The sequence below is a fragment of the Sebastes fasciatus genome, chromosome 9, assembly GCF_043250625.1.
Source record: "Sebastes fasciatus isolate fSebFas1 chromosome 9, fSebFas1.pri, whole genome shotgun sequence".
Lineage (NCBI taxonomy): Eukaryota > Metazoa > Chordata > Actinopteri > Perciformes > Sebastidae > Sebastes > Sebastes fasciatus.
Genome location: NC_133803.1, coordinates 7,572,119 through 7,594,059, shown reverse-complemented (window position 1 = coordinate 7,594,059; position 21,941 = coordinate 7,572,119). Strand labels below are relative to the sequence as shown.

General features: G+C 40.9%; 1 protein-coding gene across 3 annotated transcripts in view; it reads left to right on the top strand.

The window, feature by feature from the left end:
• The first annotated feature begins 2,126 nt into the window (after positions 1-2,126).
• Positions 2,127-21,941, top strand: part of rassf4a (Ras association domain family member 4a) — a 30,511-nt gene continuing 10,696 nt past the window's right edge. Inside the window, exons 1-3 of one of the 3 annotated variants that reach the window (XM_074645659.1) lie at positions 2,127-2,232; positions 8,141-8,209; positions 9,292-9,367. In XM_074645659.1, coding sequence (XP_074501760.1) covers positions 8,157-8,209; positions 9,292-9,367 — 129 coding nt within the window. In that variant the 5' untranslated portion in view covers positions 2,127-2,232; positions 8,141-8,156. Of the gene's footprint in view, positions 2,233-2,297; positions 2,375-7,880; positions 8,035-8,140; positions 8,210-9,291; positions 9,368-21,941 lie in introns of those variants that run through there. The other 2 variants (XM_074645658.1, XM_074645660.1) reach the window with 2 other exon arrangements.

Here is a 21,941-nt window from a genome sequence, read left to right as displayed (position 1 = left end):
CCGCAGACCTACGTTTCACCAAAAACACACACCAAACATAATTACAAGTATTATTCATGCATGTGTGCGTTGATAATATTAATAGGGTGTTTTGAGACCCGAGCTCTATAAATCACCCTGAAATTAGCATATCTGTGATACAAAAGCGAGTATGAAAAGCCATTTCATTTGTTTTTCTTTTGTTTTATCACGCTACAAATGATACAATTCTCCATGCACACATTCCTCTTTTGTTCAGGTCATAAATCAATACTGTTTGGTTCTGTCAACACACACACACACACTGTGCACACACTGTATTGCTCGGTCCTTTGTTCACTGAATTGTAGTAGATATATATATATAACTGCGTGTAGCCTTAAGAGGCAATCTCTCTGCAGTATCAAAGCTAAGGAGAGAATCAATAAAAGCTGAGAGCCCCATTCATCAGAAAGCACCTCACTGAGAACCGGGGTCAGACAGCAGACACGTGAAAAACACACTGACACATAAACAGCCCGTCGGTTAAACAGCTACCTAATTCTCCATATTTGACACAAATTACATCCCCAGGAGCTACACAGTGTCAAACATTCTTTTAAACGGGGTTTTTTTTTGCACACTATATCAAAGCCGTGACATGTGAATCCAGTCGGGAGGGATGAGATGTTTTGTGACGAGAACAGGGAGTCTTTGTTCAGAGTTTGCTGAGGCAGATAATCAGGGCTGTATGTATTATCATCTTCACAATGATCTCTGGTCAGTTAGAAACTGAGTGTCCCCCAGTATTGGAGATGGAAAGAACATCAGTGTTTCCAGTCTGCTTCCACCAACGTTGTCATATCCTTCAGAATGAGCTGTTCTCTGTGGGGGAAGTCATTCAGCTGCTGGAACAACTTACTTCCTCTTGTGCATGTTAAATCATAAATCCTATTCAGACAGAGAGAGAGAGAGACTTCCTACAGTTGGGGTTTCCACCCTACAATAGTTTCCTAGATGGCAGATCCAGGCTCAACAACAGGATGGGGAACATAAATCTTTACAGGTCACAGGGACTTCTTCCTCTACTGCTGAGCTGGAAAAAAAAAAAAACAGGATAGGTGCTTTAGTGGTTGTGCTAAAGGAATTAGATTTTCCTATCACTGCGTATACGTAAAGGCAGACAAAAAAGAATGAAGAGAATTGGTTATTTGTATTGTTTGGTTATGCAATGGCTTTGATTTTATCCTGTCAAACAACATACACATTTATACAAAACAAAAAAAGGGAAAAATCTAAAATGAAATAAAACACAACACACTTTAAAAAAGCACATAACACAAAATGCAATATTCATAACATTTAAGCTACAGGATAAAAGCACCAAAAGTTAATATAACTTAAATCAGCACTTGGGGCGGCTGTGGTTCAGAGGTAAAGCGGGTCGTCCACCAATTGGAAGGTCGGTGGTTTGATCCCCGTCTCCTCCAGTCCGCATGTCGAAGTGTCCTTGACCCCAAATTGCTCCTGAAGGCTGTGCCATTGGTGTGTGAATGAGTATTTAGATTAGATCCTGATGAGCATGTTGGTACCTTGCATGGCAGCCTCTGCCATCAGTGTATGAATGTGTGTGTGTGAATGGGTGAAAACATGTAGTGTAAAGTGCTTTGAGACTAGAAAGTCTCTATATAAAATAAATAAAAAACAAACAAAATTAGCTGAGAAGGGTCAATCGAATCTTCACCTCCATGTCATATTGGGGGAAAAAATGTACATCTAGAATTATGTTTCAAAATACAAGATACGGGTGTCCATTCAAAATGTTTTTGTACTCGGAGTGGTCAACAGTGCACAGGTAGGAAATGCATTTCCAGCATCAAATGAATATGTGATTTTTTTGCATGAAACACATCAATGAACACATTCCAATGTGACCTCTAATCTGAGTTTTCCAGTAGATTATAGGTCAAACTAATAAAATCAGTAAAAAAAAACAAAAAAACTTTCAAGTGATGGCTGTGATGTGACTGAGGAGGCTGAGAAAGCACCTTGATCCAGAGGAGAGAGGTATGCAGCCCTCAATCTGTTCGACCCGCCCAACGCTCGATGCTGATTGGCTGAGGAGTCGCCGCGCGGCCTCCTATTGGCTCATCCTGTTGTCAGTTTGATCTTCCAGGCTCTGAATACTGCACGAACAGGCAGGCATGAAGACTGATAGCGGGATACATCGCTGCTGGATAATACGGAAGAAGACGGAGGACGCACTCTGATATGGTAAGAAACCAAACTGATCATATTTACTGCAGGATGTTTTTACACAAAGAATGATGAAGAGGAACTTTATCTTTGCGATCATGGTGTTTAACCCAGAACACATGATGCCCTATAATAAGAGATGGTCTGAAGTTGGATGCAGGTTACTAACGCTTTAAATACATTTTATTTTTTTTGCATTTTGGAAATGTGATTGGTATGAAAAACTTTAATTTCCTTCCTTTTTCCTCATCTTTAATCTGATCTGCTGTATGCTGCATTGGAAATAGATTAAATCAATCTTCAGCAAGTGATTTAAATCTAGACGTTTGTGGATATGTCCTGTAGCCTGTGTGCGTTATTTGGAGCTGATGATTTTACGCATGGGAATATGGGATATTGTCTCCAGGCGCAGCTGCCAGAGAGTAGGTGTGATAATTGGATATGAATCTCGCGATGATCAAACCAATTAGCAGACCTGCAATGAAGGTTTTCTTTGTCCACCAGTGGGAGCTTTCACACAGAGGTAAAGTGCGTAATTTATTCACAAAAGAAGAAAAAGAAGAAGAAGAGACAAATTATGTAAATTCACTAAAATCTGAGTGACCCTTTTGCTCCATCTCCTCTGCAGCCATGTGCAGTGGCTGAATAATTCATAATAATGGTGACAGACTGGAATCCTTTAAGTAATGGAATATTTATGCAGCCATTATTATGTATGAATATGTATAAGAGATGGACTGACCATCCCATTATGCACCTACTTTGTCAGCAGTTTCCTTGGAGGAAAGTGGAGGTGGGTAGAGGTCATTAAAGGGGCTGCTGTTGCCTCTGTTATTATTAACATCAATATTTTGGGGAATTTTCAATATTTTGGGGGATTTTCATTTAGCTGATGAACAAGTCCAGTAGAGGAGTTTGAGTTTGAATCTTCAGCTGTATGAAGATAATAACAGGAGCAGCATTAAATCTAATAGACTCCCTCTTTCGTGCTCAGTGTTCATTGTTTAGCTGAATCTGCACCTCACCTCCCAGAGATCACTTCCCAGTCAGACAGTGCTGTTGGCCAGTTAGTCTGTTTCCTGGTTTTTGTGGTGACTACCGCTGCTCATGCAAGCATTTTTTCTTTCTTCTATTTTTTGCCCCTATAAGAGACTTCTGTTTCAGCTGCAGGAAATGCAAAAGAATCACTTCCTGTGTACCAGAGCTCATTCTTGGGAACAATCTACCACCTCATTTGCTTTTAAGAATAACAAACAAGGGGTTTAGATGAACCAACCAGATTAAAATGATTATGAATGGATGAGTAAGATATCTAAAGAAGTATATCAAAGTGGAACTTGCATTTACATTAAAGAGGTCACACACTTTTAACTGATTAACCTCCCTTCTTTATCATCTGACCAGTCTGTGCTCTGCAATCAGCATGTTCAGTGCACTGAAGGCTTTTAGACACTAGGTGGCGCCGACATCCTGATTGTGGATACAGTGATGAGTATTTTAGAAACTGTGCATTAGAATCATGTGTTCAAATGTGAACTGTCAGTGTCAGTTTGTAGCAAACAGTAAGATACAGTTAGAACAGATAGAAGACTCTTTAAGGAGGTTTTAATAACTGCCAATTTTTCCTAATTCTGTCAACAGAAAACCAAAAACTCACAGTGGTGAAACCAAAAGCTCAGACTTATATGTATAAATATAAATAATCAAAATGGTGTTACCTTATGTACATTAAACTTTTACTTCAGATACCACAAACAATCTACTGAATACTGAACACATATCATAAAAGTTCAATTATTTGCATATTTAACTATTTTACACGCTCATTCATGTGGTTACTTTTCAATGGCAGGACGGTGTTTGTGGTTTGTTGCAGGAAATGTTAAGCAAGTCTGAAGATGTTAATCAGTTTGGAACTCATTCTTAGCCGGTGGCTAATGTTAAGATCAGAAGAGCAGTAGTGTGTAATAATAAAAACACTGTAATGTAAATCTTAAATAGGATTTTAACAGTGGTGTGAAAGAAGTATTCAGATCCTATACTTAAATTGAATGCAGCAGTAATGCAGTGTAAAACTACTCGATTACAAGTTCTGCTGGCCAGATTATACTTCAGTAAAATTACAGACGTATTATCAGCAAAATATATTTAACAAGTAGGCAGCAGAATAGCCCCAGTGTATTTTTGTATAATTATTTATGTATCATTATTACTGATGATATGAAGCTAAATTTCAATAATTGATAAGCTGTTGAGTAGTTTATTATGCAGGAAATTTAACAAGCTGATCACAGGTTTAGATTTAGAGTGTAACATCTCAAAAGTAACTACACATGCATTTAGTGGTGTAAAAGGTGCATTTTCTGTATGAATGATAATGTATTTACTCTGGATTTTAAAGGGGTCTTCTGTTGGCCATGTGCCATCCAGTAACAAGACAGTTATCTAAACAGCTGTTAACAGCTGTTAACAGATCCTCTCAATCAGTATCCCGTCTATTTCATCAGCAGATGAGTAATATTTCACTTCAAAGTCACCCAACAGCTTCCATCGTATTCATCACTAACATACTAGATGTGAAAAGTCCCCTTAATTAACCGGCCCAGCCTGGGACAAAGCCTGCCTTGTTGAGCAGTTTACTTTCACTTTCCATTTGACTGTCGAGCATTAGCTTATAACAGGATCACATTTCAGCTTTGCAAAAGCCCATATCGTTGTCAATAGATGTTCTAGGTGGAAAATAAAACAGGTTAGCGCACGCCTCAAGTTATTCACTTTCCATTACAAGGATTGATGTGGGCTCACGGCAAAAGTATTATGTGTTTGTGTGTGTGTGTTTACTCTCTCTTTTTGGGGTCTATACTGTCACATGCTTTACAATAAATCACAGAGCTGGTGTAAAGCATGTTTACTAGCCATCATAAAACACTTTCACCAGTTCACCTCAGTTATCACCTCAGTTATGCAACACCAACAGCGGCCCATAAAAGTATTAAACTATAACCTGTGATAAGCACATTTAACGGTGTAATGCTTTCCATATGCTCTTACATCAAGTGGCCCCGCCACAGAACGAGATATTTATACATTCACACAGTATATCACAACACACAGTTAGCTCCTGTTGTAGCTCTGAGATGTTTGTGCAGATGTTTTAAAGGAGACATGTTTACTTTGTGCCTGCTGCTGACTCACATCCTGTAGTTTATTAACTAAAGCTGAGGCTGTGGTAGGTTCGCCGACCTCTCATATCCTGCCAAGGAAGTGATCTTCTTTCCCGACATTCGGCTCTAAAGATAATCAGGAGTTTGGACAATAAATCTCACACAAGGTCACACTGTTATTTTGATATCTTTATTTAAAAAAAGAAACAATGTCTGAAAAATGTTCACATCCATATAAAAATAAATAACCAACTAAGTCTCTTCAGTTCGCTTTTCCAGCTGCATACACAGAATTATACATGAACAATACATTGAACATTTAACAGTGTTTTAAAGCTTTAAACTGTTAACATTTATGGCGAGCCTCCAGGGCTCAGTTTTCAACTTTACGTCAGTCATTTGCACAGAAAAAACAAAGCCCCCTGCTGCTGGCCTATGAATAGAGTTTGATTTACAGCTCAGACAACACTTAGGGGAGCTTGATGTCTGAGCTGTGTGACGTTTATAGAAAGAGAAGTGGTAGCGTGCTGTTTTTTGTTTTTTTTAAACGGCCTCTGGTGGCCTGGGAGTCCGCAGTGTGGCAAGAATCAGCATGAGCACGCTTCTCTCTGTGCAATAGCTTTTTCTAATTTGTGTCAGGCTAGTTGATTATTGGGAGTTAGAGGATGAGGCTTTCCTGTTGTGACCCGGACTCCTCTGCCGAGAGCGGTGGCGCTGACCTCCTCTGCCTCTTCCTCTCCCTCCCCTCCTCCTCCTCTTCAGACACAGCGTCACATCACGACCCAACCTGTGAGCTCTGGAAAACACACAAAGAAGTACGAACTTTAGCCTGGAGGAAGGGCTGTGAATTGATACTCCCACACATTATCAGACCAGTCAAATATTTGGATACAGTGTTTGTTGGGGCATGAATAGCTTTTGTGGAAGAATCCATCACATACACTGAGAAACGACAGCATGAAAATATTACAAAATTTGGTACTAAATTAGTTGATTTACACTATATGTTAGAGGCACCACCTGTCATTCTTTTCTGTCTCACAAGTAGCAAAACATGTGGAGGAAAGATCAAGAAACTGCTCGACTACTGTAGGTGCTTTGTCACGAGAAGAACCGGCTTGGCAACAAATACTGTTAGCGGCGATTTACGGGAAATGTGAAGACGGGTGGAACCCCTCTATGACCAACAATCTATGTTGTAATAAGAATAATTATATTGCTGTTCTGTGCAATTAACTTAGATTGACATGATACTCTGGAGGTTGACAATGCTGTAGTATCCCTTATAAAACCCTTACAAAGGTAAGGTTTTCAGAACACATGCCTTTAGTGAGTGTGTGTCTACTAGTTTACTAAAAATTTAAGTTTCACTGATTGAGACTCACCTATTCCAGCAGCGAGTCAGCTGTCTGCCCATCAGTGCCCCTGGATCCAGACACACTGGCTCATTGTTGCTCTTCAGTGTGACTCTGAAAAACATGTAAACCCACACGTTTACTCATCTGGACATGTGTGTGCATGACTGTATGTGTGTGTGTCTGCGGAGATGTCTGGTACTCACATTATTGTGACTTTGTCACAGCTAGGGCTTTTTGGGTAGACCGCGAGCTCTTTCAGCTGCCCTCTGACACCCGGCTGCGTCTGCGGACACAAACATCTTCCCGGGACGAACGTGCTGTCCGACTCTCTCACTGCGCAGACACAGTAACAGGATTACAGGTTAATTCAATACAGTGCAGCAAACAAAGAGCAAAGATTAAGTTACCACAGGCTCAGACAGCTTTGCCCCACATAAAAACAGCAATCCCCAGTTTTACTGTATCCACATTTTATGAAAGAACACACAGATTTAAGCATATATGATTCTTACCTGTGATCAGCACACAGCAGAGGCTCAGGAAGGCGAACTGACAGACTGACTGAGGATAAAGCTTCATGCTGGAGACGAGCTGAACATTGACTCTGAGCCCCTTAGCCACACACGCTGTTTTATACTCTTGCTCCTCCCCCCGCATACACAGAGCCGGGCTTTTCCAAACCAGGAAATTCCCCAAGGCACTTTCCCTCTTGAAACGTCAGGTCGCAGGACTCAGGATGCATGTAGGAATCAGGGACACCATTCCTCTGTCTTGTCAGAAAAAGACTTGACACCCTGAAGGACACAGAGATTAATAAGCGTCCTTCTGTTTTTGCTGTGTGCATTAATGGACAAAAAAAGACACCAGTGTTGCAGACCGGTTGTGTTCTTTAGAAACTGTGCCACAGAGATGACCGTTTCTTATCATTATTATGATGCTAACTGTTCATAAGAAGCTCACCATAGTGGCAGGAGTTATCTGTGAATAAGACAGAAGACACAGTGTTTTGCTTTGTTGAGCTTTGCCACGACATGTTACTCCGTTGGCTCTGTGTCAACAACACCATGTGATTTCTCCTAAATCTCTGCCCCTGCTTTTACCACCGGAGCCAATTGTTCAAAAGCGTTTGATTTAAAACACTTTTTCCAGTCCTTGTATTTGATCAGAAACAAAACAGGACAACACATTAACCTAATATGCATATCATTGTTTTTGTTGTTATATATATTCTCTGTGGTTGTCTGTCATCTTTTTAAAAGCACATGGTCAAAGGAATGTTCTCTCTGGGATTATTTAAGGTTATCTGTACATGCACATCATCATTTATTAGTTCTGATTATACACAGTGTTATAGACATCTTGCAATCTTTATGTCATTATTAATGGTGTGTTTTTCTTCCACAGCTGGACTCGTGTCAGAATGGGTGAGCGTCAGACCTACGTGAAGCTCAGTGAAGAGAAACTTATACCAAAGTAAGTCCTTTTAGTTCACTCGCTGCAAAATTACAATAGTGATTACGTGTATTAAATGTAGGGCTGTCAAAGTTAACGCGATAATAATGCGTCAAATTCCTTTTAACACCACTTTTTGTCTTTAACGCATTCATTTAACTTGCATTTTTAGGTTGCAGTGGGCTCAGTTTTGAAGCTAGATACTGGAGTATAGTATAGTATAGATACTGGAAGATATTGGTATCATATGAAACTATAAAACCTAAGGAATCCATCGGTACCAACCATGTCATACTAACTTGTTAAGAAGGAGGCTATATGTGCGCCTGGGTTAGCTCAGTTGGTAGAGCGGGCGCCCACGTAACAAGGCTTGGTCCTGACCGCGGTGGCCCGGGTTCGAATCCGGCCTGTGGCCCTTTCCGCATCCACTCTCTCTCTCCCCCCTTTCCAAGACTCTATCCACTGTCCTCTCAATAAAAAAGGGAAAATGCCCCCCAAAAAAAATAACTTTAAAAAAAAAAAAGAAGGAGGCTAAATAACGCTTCAAACTTACACTCAATTTTGGCGAGGAAAAACTGTCATGGTCATTTTCAAAGGGGTCCCTTGACCTCTGACCTTAACATATGTGAATGAAAATGGGTTCTATGGGTACCCACGAGTCTCCCCTTTACAGACATGCCCACTTTATGATAATCACAATGTAGTTTGGGGCAAGTCGTAGTCAAGTCAGCACACTGACACACTGACAGCTGTTGTTGCCTCATGATATGAGCATATTTTTTATGCTAAATGCAGTACCTGTGAGGGTTTCTGGACAATATTTGTCATTGTTTTGTGTTGTTAATTGATTTCCAGTAATAAATGTATACATACATTTGCATAAAGCAAGCATGTTTGCCCACTTCCATGTTGATAAGAGTATTAAATTGTTGAAAAATCTCCCTTTAAGGTACATTCTGAACAGATAAAAAATGTGTGATTAATTTGCGATTAATCGCGATTAAATATCTTAATCGATTGACCCTAATTAAATGTCATCGTTGCTTGCATTGTGTGAGAGCTACGAGTGCTAATGCTCATCATGGTCTTGTGGTCATATTCAGGTCTGATATCTTGTCACTGCTGAGGACCTACAACTGTTACCACGAAGGGAAAAACTTCCAGCTGAGGACGCGCGAGGTAAGAAAAACAGATCAGACAGATCACCTGACAGGAGACGGTGTTGTCAGAAATAAAGAGGTATACAGGGAGTGTTATAGACGATTGCTCGGTGGTATGTGTGTGGGCGTGCTGGATTGCAGGACATGCGGTATTGTAAAATGGGTCGCACACATAACAAAACTGTAACCAGAACTGTGATTTTTAAGCAGATAATGAGGACAAAAAAACTGAGACCAAATAAGCTTCCAATGTGGCAGCATAAAGTACAGAACATGCCATTCCTGAGTTCTTGTCTAACATGCCAAACGGCTGACAAACAACCAAAAAAACCCTATGCCCTCAAAGTGAAAATGGAAATGGAATGAGTCTCAGATTTCAGTAATATGCACTAACTGCTTAGCAAAGTATTTCCACAGTAAACGTTTTGCTGTTGTGGTGGGTTTGGTTATTTGTTTGATAAGTATTCTATGGGTTTTATGGTCAGGAGTTCCCCTTTGTGTTCACCAGCAGGTTTTTGAGTGTGTGTGTGTGTGTGTGTGTGTGGGACAGGGTGGTCATGATCTGTCCCACCAGCCAGACTCACTACATTTCATTCTGGGAAAATCCCCCCACTGTCATAGACATAAGAGTCCATATGTCCAATTATGTCTGTGACTGTTGCAACATACACATGTGTAACTGGAAATACTGTCGACCTCAAATTTGCATCACTTATTTATGTTTATATTGTATCCTTATTTTCTAACGTGCACTATCTGTGATGTGTTAGATTCTCATTTTGCTTTTGCTTGTATGATTTTCCTTTTTTATATTCATATTTAATGAGCATTGTTGAAGGGAACCTGAGATCCGAGATTTTCTTTGCCAACAACTGCTTCACTAACAAGACCACGCCATTAGCGATATGCATTTAGAAGAGTTTATTACATATAGGAGATGGAGGGGAGCCATGATGATGCAGGAGGGATGGATGGATTAAGGGTCTGGAAGGAGGATGAAGGGATGTGGGGATGAAGGGTAGAGGGATTGAGGTGCAAGGTGAAGAGGGATGAAAGGATGAGGGGAGGAATCAGGGTCGTGGATGGATGGATGGATGGATGGATGGATGGAGGAAAGGGATCTGAAGGGTTGAGAAAGAGCTCCTGGTCCGTGGTTTGAGGTAAACGTTTTTATGCCTCCACGTCGGCGACGGTCATGGCCGGAGGCATTATGTTATCGAGTTGTTCATTCTCATGAATGCGATATCTCAGGAATGCCTTGAGGTAATTTCTTCAAATTTGGCACAAACGTCCGCCTGGACTCAAGGATGAACTGATTAGATTTTGCTGGTCAAAGGTCAAGGTCACTGTGACCTTATGGCCCCCCATTCTCTTGATATCTTAGGAACACCTAGAACAAATTTCTTCAAATTTGGGACAAACATCCACTTGAACTCAAGGATGAACTGATTAGATTTTAGTAGTCAGTGGTCAAGGTCACTGTGGCCTTATGTCCTTGCCATTCTCTTGACATCTCAGGAACACCTCAAGCGAATTTCTTTTTTTTTTTGTGATCAATTCTTTTTTATTGAAAAGGTATAGAGAAAGATGTTACATATCATTCATTTTATCCCTTTTATACATCCCCCTCCCCCCATACACAGGTACATATACAAAGCCCTCATTCCAGGTCTAATGCACAACCCTATGTCCCCCCTCCCTTCCCAAGGCGACCCCTAAATACCCCCCCCACCCCTGATCTCTTTCCCCCAAAACCAAAAAAAAAAAAGTCAAAGTTACTGTCGATCACGCTATGTTTTTATCTTTAACTAGATTGTAAGCTGCATCCCACGCTCTGAGGGTCTTACCGCTGGCCCCGTGCATTCGGGCCACGGACCCCTCCATCAAGATAATTTCTAACATCGAGTTAGTCCACTGTTGTCTAGTCAAGGAGTGCGGTGGTTGCCATCTTAAGGCCAGCATTTTCTTGGCTGCAGTGAGACCAGCCCATAAAATACGTTTCTGTTGCAAAGACAGATTTAAAGAGGAGTCATCAGTTAATAAAAATAAAATAGGTGAGAGTGGAATCCTAACTTCAAGAATGTCGCTTAAGGTGAGAGATATTTGCTTCCAGAATTGAGACACAGCGTGGCATTTCCAGTACATATGCAAGAATGAACCCAGAGCACCAGATGGACACAGATCGCAGTTGGGAGATGTAATGATCTTCATAGAGTGACGCTTTCTAGGGGTGAGGTACATCCTGTGGGCAAATTTATAGTGTATTAATTGATGATCTGGATTTTTAGATGTACCACACAAATTTTTCCACACCGTGTCCCAGGAAACCTCTTCGTCATTTATATCGGTTAAGTCCCTACGCCATGCAGTTTCTACTGGTAAATGTTTACATGGTACAGAAATAAATGTGTAAAGTTTAGAGACCATTCCTCGTGTTGATCCCACTGAAGCCAATATTTTATGAAGAGGGTGTGTAAGGAGCGTTAATCCCCATGGTACACCATATGTCCGCATGGCTGACCTCAACTGCAAGTAGAAAAAAAACGATGAGCCCGGGAGATCATATTCAGCGCGTAAATCGTTAAAGGCTCGTAAGCCACTATCACCATACAGGTCCTTTAATATATTTACTCCCCTGATCTTCCATTGTGGAAATGAGAAAGGTATGTTGCCGGAAAGAAGGGAGAAATTATTGAAAATTGGTGAATGATTGTGCCATTTAAGACCTGCATGCGTCTGCTTCATTACAGTACGGTAGGTTACAAGTAGAAATGAAATTATAGGGCCTAAACGTAATTTGGCTTTTTTCAATGGTATGTTGGAATACACTAGGTCTTGTAGTCTATGAGGCGACGATAAATTTTCCTCAATTGGTCTCCAAGAGGCTGAAGAACTTGGGTTGAGCCATGTAGAGAGAGGACGTAACACAAAGGGCCAGAAGTACACCTTAAAGTTTGGTAGGCCCAGCCCTCCCAGTGTCCTGTCTCGTTGGAGGGTTGTGAATTTTAAACGAGGCCTCTTTCCTTTCCATATGAATTTGGAGATTGACGTATGAAGTTTTTCCCAAAACCCAATAGGAGGAGCAAGAGGTATCATAGAAGAATAAAAATTAACACGAGGGAGTACATCCATTTTAACTATTGCTATTCGGGCTTGGAGTGAATTTGGGAGATTTGCCCAGCGTTCGAAATCCTTCTCTAAGCAATTGTATATATTTTGAAAGTTTCGTAGTGCAATGGCTGATATAGAGGGGAAAATATCAACACCAAGATATCTGAAACACTTAACTATTGGTATATGGGAGGGCATGGGAGTTTGAGAAATAACTGAATTTAAATGCATCAATGCTGATTTTGTCCAATTGATTTTATATCCTGATAGCAAGCTGAACGAATCGAAAGTAGAAAGCAAATGTGGTAAAGAAGGACCTGTGTTACCTAAATAAAGAAGGATATCATCAGCATACAATGATATCCGGTGATCGGTGTTACAAAAAGTGATGGGATGTACTAATGGATGTTGTCTGATTTTATGCGCCAAGGGTTCAAGGGACAGAGCGAATAGTAGCGGCGAAAGGGGGCAGCCCTGGCGAGTTCCCCTAGAAATTGGAAACTGAGCGGAGCAAGTATTGCCAGTGATGACCATTGCCGAAGGATTTGTATATAAAACTTTGATCATGTTAATGAATTGTGTACCTAGTCCAAATTTATCTAAAGTAGCCCAAAGATAGTCCCATTCTAGCCTATCAAACGCTTTCTCAGCATCCAACGATAGGACCGAACAGGGAGAGTCAATACTACCCGTTGCATGGATAATGTGCAACAGACGACGTACATTATCAGATGCATGACGAGTTTTAATAAAACCAGTTTGGTCATTGTGTATCAGTTTCGTAAGATGTACCTCTAATCGGGTTGCAAGTACTTTAGCATATAATTTAATATCTCCATTCAGAAGGGAGAGGGGTCTGAAGTTACCGCATTGAGTCAAATCTTTATTTGGTTTGGGAAGCACTGTGATTATGGCTGTGTTGGCACTTATGTTAAATTTACCCTTGTCAATTGCTGTATTAATCATATCCAATAGCAGTGGGCCTAGTTTATCCCAAAAAGTAAGATATAGTTCCGGTGGAATTCCGTCCAAACCTGGGGATTTGCCTTTCTTCATATTACTCAAAGCCATCCTTACCTCTTCTAGGGAAATGGGGGTATTGAGCACTTCATTGTCATTGTCAGATACAGAAGGCAGATTAAGTCCTTGAAAAAAACCTGTACATGTACTTGTATCAAGTGAGATTTCAGATTTATAAAGGGTGGAATAAAAGTTCTTAAATTCAGTGTTGATATCCCGAGGGTCAATCAAAGTACGGTGAGGTGTTTTTATGGCCGTAATAATTGAATATTTTTCATGTTTTTTCAATCTTAAAGCTAAAAGATGGCTCGGTCTGGCTCCATTAAAATAGTATGTTCTTCTGGTCCTGTGCATCAAAAACTCTGCTCTACGTCTCAACAAAGAGTTGAGTTCAGCTCTTGTCACCACTATACTCCCCTGTAACACCTCTGAATGTGTAACTTGTTGTTGAGCCTCAAGCTGAGCGAGAAGATTCTCCAGTTCAGCTATCTTGCTAAGTTTACTTTTATGAAGGTGAGAGGAGAATGCAATTGAGGAGTCCCTAATACAGCCCTTTATGGCATCCCATAAGAATCTCGGGTCGTCTACTGAGCCAACATTAAAACCTATAAAGGTATTTAGTTTTTCCCTAAGAGAGACACAAAATTCTTCATTTTTGAGAAGCGAGACATTAAAACGCCATCGTGATGCCCTGGGAGGCATGCCCTGGAGTGTGAACTGCGCTGAGACAATACTGTGATCTGATAGAGAGCAGGGCTTGATTACAACACTATGTATTTCAGAGAAAGATGCAGGTGAAGCTAGTATATAATCTATTCTAGAGAAACTTTGATGTCTTGCTGAGTAAAAAGTATATTGTTTAGATGTAGGATTGATCGTTCGATATAAATCTGTTAGATTAAGTGCTGATATGAAGTTCTGAAAATCTTTAGATGTATGTAACTGGGTGGACGTGATACGCTGAGCAGATTTATCCAATGTGAAATTTAGAAAAGAATTCATGTCTGCACCAATAACAAGTGAGAAATCCTGAAGATGTAGTAAGGTTGCTGTTAAATTTGGAAAAAACTCTGGTTCATATTGGGATGGAGCGTAAACAGAAATAAAAGCGAATTTACGCCCAGATACACTAGTCTTGATATAAGAGATCCTACCGTCCTCACTACCAAATTGTCCTATTATATTAATTGAGAGATTACGTTTCAGTACTACTAATGAGCCCCTGGTTTTGGTATCTACCGATGCAGATGCAGCCACATAGTAGTGTTTATTCGAAAAACGACGAACATCTGCCGTTCTTAAATGAGATTCCTGTATGAAGGCAACATCCACTCGTAATCTACGCAGGAAGTCTAAACAGGCCGTGCGCTTAATTTGACCATTCAACCCGTTTACATTCCAGCTGACTACATGTATATTACTCATGTTGACTAAAAATAACTAATATATGTTACAGTATATTTGAAATCAGAGAGGAAAAAATAGCATATTCCCCAAGTAATGCAGTGATCCGACCACAGTATGAATTTAGAGAAATGAAAGAGATCAGTCCCATCCCAAAAACCCCAGTCGCCATAAACCCGCCACTCTCCAAACAACATGAGAGCATAACAAATAAAAATAATAACAAAAGAAAAAAGAACCCCACACACATACATAATAATAATGATGTTAATAAATAAAGTAAAATTATAAAAAACACACAAACAAACAAACAACTCCCTGACTCCTCCTAGGGAGTCGGAGTTTTCCCCATCAGCTGGACCCGTGATCCTCGAGTGGCATGTTGTGGCGTTCTTGCCACCATCGCGTACAGCAGCCCCCCCTCCCTCCCCATAATAGAAACAATTGTATCATACCTTAGTCGTTTTAATTACACAGTAGATTTAAACTAAATTAATCAAGTGTACTGTATAAGTATTGAGTTTTAAGAACAAAAAGAGTGCAGGCTTAGGGCTTGTAGCTTATAGCACAATTAGCATCGTGTCAGATATCTAGTGCTGCAAAAGTCCAAAGCCAGCCTGTCCTAGTTAGAGACACAGCATACAGAACAGAACGGAGCACAACATTGAAGTTGGCTTTCCTTATTAAGAAACAAAGAAAAACTGATACTTAAATAAAAGAGATGCAAACCAGTAATGAGTTTGCATATGCCATATCTTATATCTTACAGTCCACTTCTTATAGTTCACACTGAGCTATCCAGCCAAGTTACCTGAATGAGTGGAGGCTCTATTCTTTTAAGGAGTGCACGAAGTTATTCGCCTCTTGTGGAGTGTTGAAGAGATGGGTCACTCCTCCACCTGTTGCCTTAAATTTCGCTGGATAGATGAGAAAAGTACGAAAATCCAGTTTCTGCAGAGCGTCCATTGCGTTGGAGAAGGCCAATCTGCGCTTGAAAGTATGCGGGCTGTAGTCAGGGGTGAAGCGGATGGTCTTCCCTCCTATTTCCACGGCGGTGCTCCGAGCGGCTTTAAGTATCATGTCTCTGTCGGTAAAACGCAGCAGCTTTAAGATGAATGAGCGAGAGAAAGGCTTGCCATTTGCGTCTTCCTTGGGAGCTCCTACGCGGTGTGCGCGCATGATTTCAACTTGACCCAACGCTGGAAACCACTGTGGGATGGCATCCGACAGGTAAGCAAGAGCATGGGATGTCTCTGCGTTTTCGGGCACACCGTGCACACGGATGTTATCTCTGCGTGACCTGTCCTCCATGTCAGCTATCTTGTCCTCCAACCGGGCGCGACATACAGCGAGCCGGCTGTCCCACTCCGCCGAGCGATTTTCGCTCTCCTCTATATAATCCACACACTTTGAGATATCAGCTTTCATGACAACCATCTCGCCACGAAATACAGCAGCTTGCGCATCCACCAAAGCCTGCGTCTTACTTGTCAGTTGAGCGACAACGTCCTCCACAAGTCCAGGGATAGCTTCCTTGATAGCTTCTGAAACTGCTAGCTTAACTAGCTCAGCCAACTCCTCGTTGTCAGCTGAACGAGAAGCTACCGACGTTTTACCAGCCATCTTCCTTGTGTTCGCCGCCATCAGCGTGTGTGAAATGCGTTTAGAAATCGATTGAGGCGACCAAAACTTTTAAAAAGTTTGCTAAAGTATGAAGATATCATTAAACTCTGCGGGGGTTCTGCGGAGCGATGGTCTATGCCTACTACATCTCCTCGCAAAGGTCACGTGACTTTCTTCATATTTGGTACAAATTTCCACCGGTACTCAAGGATGAACTGATTCGATTTTGGAGATCAAAGATCAAGGTCACTGTGACCTCCCAAAACACGTTTTTGGCCATAACCCATAACTAAGAATTCATATTATGACAATTTCACACAAATGTCTGACAGGATAAAATGATGACGTGATGACATTTTAGACAGACATGGATGTAAACTTTAACTTGACTGGTTGGCGGAGGCATACAGACGCGAGGCGGTAATTCTAGTTTCATTTTTGTTGTCACTAGTGCAGAGCCCTTTTTGGGCTTGTGTGCCCATCCAGTTCAGGCCGATTGCTTGGCCTCCAGAAGTGTTGCTTGCAGCGTTGTTGAGAACGCGGTATGGCTGCTTGCATCTGCCAAGTGTGAAGTTGATTGGATGAGCGGATCATGAGATATGCAAAGGACAGTCATACGTACATACACAGGCAGACAGAGATTTCTTCCTTTATAGTTAGATGATGCTGATACAGCACCACCTTTTTGCCAAATGGCACCAAATTTGCCATGGTCACTCAGACATCATATCTACACATGTCCACCAAATGTAGTCTCAATAGCACAAAGCGTTCAGGGGACATGTCATTTTTTATTTTGTAATATAAGCCCTGTCCACAGCATTTTAGCTAACTTTGAGGGCCAGTTATAGAAAAACTGAAATGAACATCAACAATCCAAAAATATAACTTTTTCCGGCTTGGTCCAGAGATGTTCTGTACCAATTTTGGTGATGATTGCTCAAAATCTGTAGGAGCAGTAGGGAAAAACAATCCGATTTTCCGTTTGTTTTTATTGAACACTGATATTGGATGAAGAGAGAGGCCTATTAAACTCATCATAGAGAATGACTCAACACATTGCATCACACCAATATAACTTTTAATAGGTCATTTGAGGCTTTAATGTGGGAATTTATGAGTGTGTCATCTTCTAACTTACAAGTTAGTAATTCAACCAGAACATGTTGCATCAATAATAGCTAAATAGATTCAATCCAGACTTGTAGAATAACCTAAATTTATATTTCTCAAATGTGATGGCTGTAAAAAGAGACTACTGCAGTGAGAACTGGTGAATCTACAGTATATGTTGCTTTCTGTGTTATTACACAGACTGTCCGCGGCTCCAGTTGGTGAGAAATGTGGAAAACGTGGAGTGTAGGGTCTCAGCCAGAACAGAAAAATGAATCACTATTATAAGATAACTTTATATGATGCGTCAGATCTTTTGTCAAGAACAATATATTTGCTTTATTGGTAATCAAATATTAGCTGCTTCACTGGAGCCTTTTTGCTACATTGTTTTGATAATGTTGCCCAAATTAAACAAAGACCACACATATGTTACATTAAAAAAATTAGATTAGCATAATTACTTAAAGAGACCGAAGTGCTTGGCAGGAACACTGGGCCCACATGCATCACTCAATCCTAAATCATACTGTTCCAAATGTGGTGGTAGTAGGCGAAGTATTTCTGTATGTATTGTGTAACAACCGCATTGCTAACGCAGTTTAGTGTGACTGAAATGCTGCATTTGTTAGCAACAAAAAACATCTATTGTTACTGCAGCTGCAAAGCTATGCCAGCTTAATCTGATCATCTGCATGATAGGATCCTGATGGATAAACAGGTTCAACCTTCCACTGTTTCATTTCTTTTGTGTAAGATTACTCTTTGTAAAAAGGCATTACAGAACTAAAAGACCTCTTGGTGAGGTCGATTGTCAACTACTTTCTCCAATCTTAAACCAACGTGGATGAGGTGTCCTTAAAGTGGTTAAGAAAGACGAAAATTTGACCATCGACCGTTGAGTGACAACTTGGCAACAGCATCTGCTGAGGAAGATCATGTGATACGATCGAAAGTTTCAGTTCAGAACAGCCACCGAATGAACTTCCTTGTTACTGTATTGTTAGGGTACAAAATACATTGTGATAGCATGGTGACAACTGTAATGATGTATAGATAGATGTATAGATAGATAGATAGATAGATTGATGAACTTTAGTGTCTGTCACAAAGCAGCAGAAATTCTCCTACAACTGTACACATTTAAAACACATTTAAAAATACGTAAAATAGGACTAAAAACCGTTAAATGTCAAAAACAGTGCTAAGGGTGTTCAGGGTGATGATCACCGAGGGAATTAAAGATATTTTGAAGATATTTTTCCGGGCCAGTGGGACTTTGTAGAGTCAATCCAACACAGTACAGTGAAAATGACACTGAATGCTGTGAACTGGGACACGAATGAACAGCTGTTTGTAACGTAGAGCACAGGACACAAACGCCGGTCTCCTGGATGAAAGCATTATGTTGGACCCCTTCCCGCCTGCTCGGTGTGTGTCTTTTTGCTCTTAAAGCTACGTCACCACACTCCCGGCGCATTTTCCCTGAGTGTTTAATATTGACGTGGATTGGATTACATTGTAGTTAATGGAAAGCCCGGTGCATCTCATACCGATGCTAAAGGGTGCCTTAAGCGTCGGTATCTAACACCGACGGTTGTGACAAAGTGTCGGAGAACGGGCTGGGCGACTTAACGGCAGTTACTGGAAGGATTGATGGAGGGGGTGAAAGCGGTCCTGCTTGATCAGAGTGGCTTTTCCTGATCAGTGACTGGGTGTACCATTCAGATTGGAAAGTTTGTGGTGAACCAATTATTTTGCTGGCCCAATTATTCATGCCGGAGAGTTTTGCTTTGTGTGTGGTAGTGAGGACTTTGTACCAGGATGAAATGTTGAAGATGATTCAATTAGTGACTCATAAACTACAGTTGAAATGTCTTAGCAGACACTGAAAGTCCCTTAGCTTCCTCAGCAGGTGGAGGCGCTGCTGGGCTTTGTTGTACACAGAGTCTGTGTGCTGGGAAAAGGACATGGAGGTGTCTATCTCCAGCCCAAAGTATTTAAATGATTGTGTTTGTTCTACCAGCTGAGGTTTAGAAAAAAGCTGGTTGTTGTGAGTCTGCTTTATCTCTGCTATATACTGTACATATGTCACACTACGACAGTGATCCTTTACGTAAAATTGTCTGTTGTTTTGCTGTAATAATTTATGCTTAACATGATGTAGTGACGTTGTTAGAGCTGATGGAGTGACACCAAAGGTTACTCACAACTGACTCATTAGATATTTTGTGGATATGAGGGACAAAACATTACTCAGCAGTGACATTCTTGGGTTGGAAACTGGCCTAAGACCAACATTTGGAAACTCCTGATGTGAATTTCTACTGTGTGAATGAGTTTTGATGAAAACCAGATGTAGACACGCGCCATCACTCCCAAACGGACTTTTACTGCGATCATGAATACCTGACATGTTTTTATCCCTTCTATCGGTTATCCAGACTGATACAAACAGCTTCTGTGTGAAAAAAAGATTTGTAAGTGTTGTTTTAAGATTACATCACGGTCATGCTACGCAGGTGTGGTCAGGTGATGTGTGTTAGTCATGTCTTGGGTGGAATTGACTTGAAAGCTCAGCGCCATCCACAGTAAACTAAACCAGGATTTTTGAGATGAAAACAAGCTCTAACATGAATGCCTAGTAAGAGTACAACTGTATTAGCTGTAGTCATGTAAGGTGATGCTGAGGTATGTTCTCCTTTCAATGCTCAGCTGGAGCCCATATCGATTCACTGAGCACTTCAGCACGATGGATTTGTGCTAAAAGGGCTGTAAACCTTTGTCTTCTGATTAAATGAATGTCATTTTAACCTCTAAATCATTCATTATAATGTGGTATAGTCATAAAGTTTCAGTTTGACCCAAGTCAACACTTAATCGCTTCTTAATCGCAGGAGTGGCTGAATGTATTTGCCTGTGCTTGTCTGCTCTGTTAACCCAAATATCAATCTATGTGCATGCAGCTCCCTCCAGTGGCTGCATCAGGTAGTTTTTAGTTTAAAATGCCACCACTGTAGCACCATTGATTACCACTAGATGACAGTGTGGGACACTTTATAGATTTGAGTCTCCCTGCAAACTGTGGTTGGTCTGTAGCAGTGGTTAATAGAAGTATTCAGATCCTTTATTTACATACAAGTTGCTAAACAACAATAGAAATACTCCATTTACAAGTCCCAATTATAATCTGACTTGGAAGTATTATAAGCAGATTGTAGTAGTGTGAAAAAGTACTCGTTAAAATGCACCCTGTGAGTGATATATCATTTATTATTTAAGCAAGAGTTCACGACAGGCCGTGGTATGTTGTGATTATATATCACGGCTAAGGGGCATTGTTCGGCCAAGTATGAAAGTTATAGACACATTCCAAATGAACGTTTTTTTATTAATAAGTACTACGCGGGCGCCTGGGTTAGCTCAGTTGGTAGAGCGGGCGTCCATGTATTAAGGCTTGGTCCTGACCGCGGCGGCCAGGGTTCGAATCCGGCCTGTGGCCCTTTCCGCATCCACTCTCTCTCTCTCCCCCCTTTCAAGACTCTATCCACTGTCCTGTCATAAAAATGGAAAAATGCCCCCAAAAAAAATTAAATAACTTAAAATAAGTACTACGCAATAAAATAGGCCCTAGGAGTTCTTGCTAGAACGGTGGTTGCTGTGGAACATACAACAACACAGGCTAGCGTTATATTGATTTCATTATTTGGCTCTTTTTTATATTATTTGCATGTTGACATTTATTGGGCAACCACTGCTTGTACTAGGCTTTGCCTTTTGTTGTCCTAATCCACTCCTCCATAGAAGTTAACCTTAAAGGAACAGTGTGTAGCATTTCAGGGGATCTATTAGCAGAAATGGAATATAATATTCATATAACTATGTTTTCATTAGTGTATAAACACCTGAATCATTGTGCTTTAGATAGATCAGGGAGCAGGTCCTCTTCACAGAGTCCGCCATGTTTCTACAGTAGCTCAGAACAGACGAACCAAACACTGGCTCTAGAGAGAGCCTTTCACGTTTTTAACATTACCTGAAGACCACCGTAGTTCTCCGACTCACTTGTGAAACTGTAACGTGAGCCGCAGAATGTAAAACCGTAGTAATCGTTTGATTTTCCGTTGCTCCTAAAGTTAAAGTTATTATGGTACGGACAACCTCTTAGCGAGGCGAATGGCATGGGCACGGTTTTGCACTCAGCGAGTCACGTTACTACAGTCTTGGAAAGGGAGGAGTGAGCAGAGGGGTATTCAGTCGGTTGCAATCTGCAACCACACCACTAGTTGCCGCCAAATTCTACACACTGTCCCTTTAATGTT